This window comes from Daucus carota, chromosome 1 (genome assembly GCF_001625215.2).
Source record: "Daucus carota subsp. sativus chromosome 1, DH1 v3.0, whole genome shotgun sequence".
Taxonomy (NCBI): Eukaryota; Viridiplantae; Streptophyta; class Magnoliopsida; order Apiales; family Apiaceae; genus Daucus; species Daucus carota.
This window is the reverse complement of record NC_030381.2, coordinates 24,430,572-24,435,365: the sequence shown is the minus strand read 5'-3', so window position 1 is coordinate 24,435,365 and position 4,794 is coordinate 24,430,572. Positions and strand designations below refer to the sequence as shown.

The 4,794-nt window shown below is 38.2% G+C and overlaps 1 protein-coding gene across 1 annotated transcript; it reads right to left on the bottom strand.

The window, feature by feature from the left end:
• Positions 1 to 950: 950 nt before the first annotated feature.
• On the bottom strand, positions 951 to 3,758 carry LOC108219436 (uncharacterized). Its single transcript, XM_017392895.1, has 5 exons — positions 3,468 to 3,758; positions 2,196 to 2,977; positions 1,798 to 2,078; positions 1,523 to 1,747; positions 951 to 1,174 (listed from the first exon to the last, which is right to left on the bottom strand). The coding sequence occupies exons 1-5, from the start codon at positions 3,756 to 3,758 to the stop codon at positions 951 to 953; spliced, it is 1,803 nt and encodes a 600-aa protein (XP_017248384.1).
• Positions 3,759 to 4,794: the final 1,036 nt, after the last annotated feature.

Sequence of the window (4,794 nt, the reverse complement as noted above, 5' to 3'; positions counted from 1 at the left end):
CCTTGGCATTAAACTTTCCTTTCTTCTCATGATTCTCCTATATCAAGAAATATCTACTACCAAAGACATGAAAGTACTTGACAGTAGGTTTCTTATCTGTCAAAAGATAGTAAGGAGTGTTTCCATGAGTTTTCTTGATCATAGTTCTGTTCTGAGTGTAACAAGCAGTATTGATGGCTTCCACCTAGAAGTATGTTGGTAGCTTGGAGTCATGCAACATAGTTGTTGCAGGTTCAATAAGGGTCATATTCTTCATCTCCACAACTCCATTTTGCCGTGGAGTTCTAGCAGCTGAGAATTTTTGAACGATTCTTTCATCCTTATATAAACCTTCAAGTAGAGAGTTTCTGAATTCAGTACCGTTATCACTCCTCAGAAATATGACCTCGGAATTTGGAGTTTTGTCAAGAACTTTGATAAGATCAATGATTTCCTAAGCAGATTCATCTTTAGTCTCTAGGAACTTTACCCATGTGTATCTGGAGTAATCATCCACCATGACTAAAGCATATCTTTCAATTTCCAAAGATGGCACGTTAACTGGACCAAAAAGATCCATGTGAATGAGCTTAAATGGCTCCATGTTGCTATGACATGCTTGGATTTGTGAACAACTCTCTTCAATTTTCCCATTTGACAATCCTTACACAATCCTTCTTGATAGAACTCTTGCTGAGAAAGTCCTCAAACGAGCTCCTTCTTCATTAAAAAATTCATTGTTTTGAAGTTTAAATGAGAGAATTTTTTGTGACACATCATGCTATCACCAATAGTAACCTCGCTGTAAAAGTAATAGGTTTTGTCCTTCTTTGTTGAATCGAGGTCAGCAACAAACAGGCTTCCTTTCCTCACCCCTTTGAGAGAGAGGCTTCCAATATTCTTGTGATAGATTTTGCAGTCCAACACATCAAAATCAACCTTCAATCCCTTATCATTAAATTGGCTGACACTCAATTGATTGTGCACTGCAGTCCATCCACTAGAGCATTATCAACAATGACAACAGTCCCAATTTCCAATCGACCATATCCCACTGTGTAACCTTTGTTGTTGTCTACAAAATTTATAATTGGTCCAGTCTTCTCCACAAACTGTGACAACAGGGCCTTGTCACCTGTCATGTGCCTGGAGCATCCACTGCCAATGATCCACATGAGTTGTTTATTCTTTTTCCCTGCACATCAAATGAGATTATATTGCATTTGGTACCCAATCACTGTTGGTTCCTACAGTTACATCATTGCTAAAACTAGCATCATCATTTGCTACATTAATCACAGTTTCATTCACCACATCAAGATTAACATCAACAATATTTTTGACATCCCTTTTCACCCATTATGACTTAGAAAATGGCACTGCCTTTTTCTTAGTAGGTGTGGCCTGATTACTGACATCAGTAGGCTCGGGAGTCTCAACATCATTCAAGTGAGAGCATTTAGCAGTTGATAAAATAGGCAGATTAAACACAGTGCTCATGGCAGTTATCTTACAATTTCCATAGGGTTTCTATGTAGATTACCAGTAACATTGACAACATTAATGGGGGTAGCAACATCATTCTTACAAACATGAATAAGATGATGAGAGGAACCACAGATATTACATAACTTCCTAGGTGCACTCTTAGCATGCTCACCATTCTTTCCTCTGTTGAAGTTGTTTTTAGACTTGGTATCCTCTGTGTCGACAGCACATTCAAAAGTTGCTGTCAAACTACCCTTGACAGCATCATTAGCTGCTATGTCTTGACAGCAGATACAAAAGTAACTGTCTTAGGTTTTTTTTTGACTATACCATTAAAAGGTTTTGTCGCAGCTTTGTTGACAGCATTCTTTGGACGTGTTGTCTGATTGTGTGAAGAGTCAACCGTCACGGGTCTCTTGACAGTACTATTCTCTCTGGAAATCTTGTTGTCATACACATTATCCTCATTCAGCTCTAGCTTGATGAGTAAAGCTTCCTCATCAAACTCAGATTCAATAACTTTGAATACAAGTTTCTGAACCTTTCTGAGAATATGTGGTTTGTCAATATCATCACCAACAAAATCAGACACAGCTTCCTTACCAGGTCTCCTACCATATTCATAAATAATGCCTAATTTATTGTTCTTGGTTCCTTTCTAAGAGATATCCTAAACAACTTGATAAGAGTTCTTATAGGCCTTAAGCTTAAATTCATTTTCTGCTAACTTAGTCCTAAGATATTCCTCAATCTTTTTAGCACAAGCTAAGTCATTCTTAAACTTTTCATTATCAGATCTTAAGGAAACTAAGGAAGCAGTATTAAGAAGCAACAAGTCATTATCATCAGTTAAGGTCTCATTTTTAGTACTTACCCTGACTATCTCTTCATGAGCTACAGAAAGACTAGTGTGCAAATTAAATATTTTAGCACTCATATCTTCAATAGTTTTTGTGCACTCACCGACAGTTATATAAACTAAGACAAGTGAGGGTACCTGAGTTGAAGAGCTTGAAACCTCATCTATAGAGTTTGCCATTAGAGCAAGATTCACCGTATGCTCGTTCTCTCCTTCATCGGTTTCTTCCCAACACGTGCCTTCAACAACATATGCTCTTCCTTGACCTTTCTTGCCTTCACCGCCAGACTCCTTGTCTCTTCTTCTGAATTGCTTGGGCTTCGTGCACTCCCCAGCAAAGTGTCCAAGCTCTCCACAGTTGAAGCACTTAAACTTTGATATATCCACCATCCCTGATTTGTATCCACCACCAGAGTTTCCACCAACATCCTTACTTGAACCAATCTTGTTGAACCTTGAGTACTGACCCTGAGATTTGAATGGCTTGGTCTTTTTGAACTTTAAGTTCTTAAACTTCCTTTCCATAAACGCCATGGCAGGGTTGTCCATACTTACCATTTCCTCATGGGTGCAGTACTCATCTTCCAATTCTAAAACAACAATATCATCTTCATCTTCCACATCCTCAATATTGAGAGTGGGTGGTTGATCCTGCTGGAAGCATGACTAGATTCGCCTTGTTGACTGATTCTAGGATCATGAGCTATTAAAGCATTTTACATGTTAGCCATCTTGTTCTTGAGTCCGGAATGGATGGCTCTCTTTTGAAAGTATTCTAGTTCATGAGACTTTAGAAAACCATATAATGTTTCCAGAGAAACATTGCTGAGATTCCTTCCTTCTCACATGACTGTCACTCTACTTTCCAGGTGGTTTGGTAGAGTGAGTAAGAACTTTAGATTGACCTCTTTTTTGTCATAAAACTTTCGATGAAGTTGTAATTCACCTAACAGCTTGCTGAATCTTTCAAACATGATAGTCAGCTCTTCTCCTTGATTTGTCATGAAAGCTTCAGATTGAGAAACTTGGATTTGCTTTTAGTTTTCTCTAACTTCTTCGCTTCCTTCACACAACAACTCAATATTTTTCCAAATATCGTTAATTAGGCTGAGCTACATGTTATGACATTGCCACACATGACCTTGTCATTAAAAAGTGAATCTAGCAGGATTAGCTGTAGATGATCATCAAGGGATACTTTTTCTTTCTCAGTGTCGTTCCATTCATTATGATGCTTTGCTACCCAGTGAGCTGGAACGATTCTATCATCGTCGGTGTTTAATAGGATTTCATTCTGTGGGATAAACGGGCCATTCTCCAATAAACCAGGATAAAGCTGGTTTGAAGATTTGATGAATAACTTTATCTTTCTTTTCCATATGTTGTAGTTCTCTTTATCGAACGCTGGAATCTTGATGCTTGACTTTTGCATACTTGACAAGATCTCAGGTTTGTTTACAAGATTATGAAAACAACCTGAACTCTCTAATACTAGTTGTTGGTCCTCGGATGTATTGCAGAAGGGGGAGTTGAATGCAATACTGATAAATTTTAATCTTAATTTAACAATTAATACAAGATTTAAGTTTATCAGTAGAAGTTTGATGTAAGTAATGAAGAACACAGTAGTTTAACTTCACAAATTAAATGGTTTATTTATTTCGTTGTTTTGCTACAACCTCAAGAAAGGGTTTCTCGAGCTTCAGTTCTTCTCAAGAGATATATATGAGTATTCTTGCACTTGCTTACTTGCTCTCTACAGATGGTTATGTTTTCTATATATCTATCAAAGAGAAACACATCACAGCCAACACGGGTTCTGCAAGTCTATAAGTAGCTTTTGCTTTTGCGGCCACTTTGTAGAATGCAGCCCATATGACTTTCCTAAAATGCTAATCAAACAGATATTACATTACATGAAAAGCAACCTAGGAACATTCAATTTTGAGCTTTGCAAATCTCTGTGGATAGTGACTTGTCCTCTTTCAGGTGGCTATCCATGACTTTTGTGTCTTCTTGACCTTCTGTTGTAGACTTTACAGGTGTGCTACAAAAACAGCTTTCTGCAGCATCCCTGAACCTTGAACATCTTTATCTGCCACAGGGTTGACTTGATGAAGGATCAAATCCAATCCCGTATCTCTGATGACGGTGACATAGTGACACAAGAACTTGCTGTCAAACAATGATTAGGATGACAATGGCTTCCTGAGTACGCTTCTAAGTGGAACGCCAAGTCCAGCTGTCATGCGAGCGGAAACTTGTTGTCTACGGAGCTTCAGCCAAAGTTGCTGTCACGTACAAATTTGTTGTTGTGACTTTGCAACTGTTTGTCTTGTGTAGTACTGCTGACAACCATCTGACTGTAGCAGTCCTTCATTCTTGCTGTCATTCCTTCTTGCGTCTTGGGGAATGAATAACATGAATTGAACTTCTTGCAAGCATACTTATATTACATTTGACAATAA

What these genes read in the sequence shown, in the direction of transcription:
- LOC108219436 (XM_017392895.1), bottom strand. Translation starts at nt 3,758, where the DNA reads ATGCAAAAGTCAAGCATCAAGATTCCAGCGTTCGATAAAGAGAACTAC. An exon ending in GAGGAATATCTTAGGACTAA is followed by an intron (nt 2,079 to 2,195) that starts GTTAGCAGAAAA and finishes TGAATATGGTAG; the next exon opens with GAGACCTGGTAAGGAAGCTG. An exon ending in TAATGTTGTCAATGTTACTG is followed by an intron (nt 1,175 to 1,522) that starts GTAATCTACATA and finishes TTTGATGTGCAG; the next exon opens with GGAAAAAGAATAAACAACTC.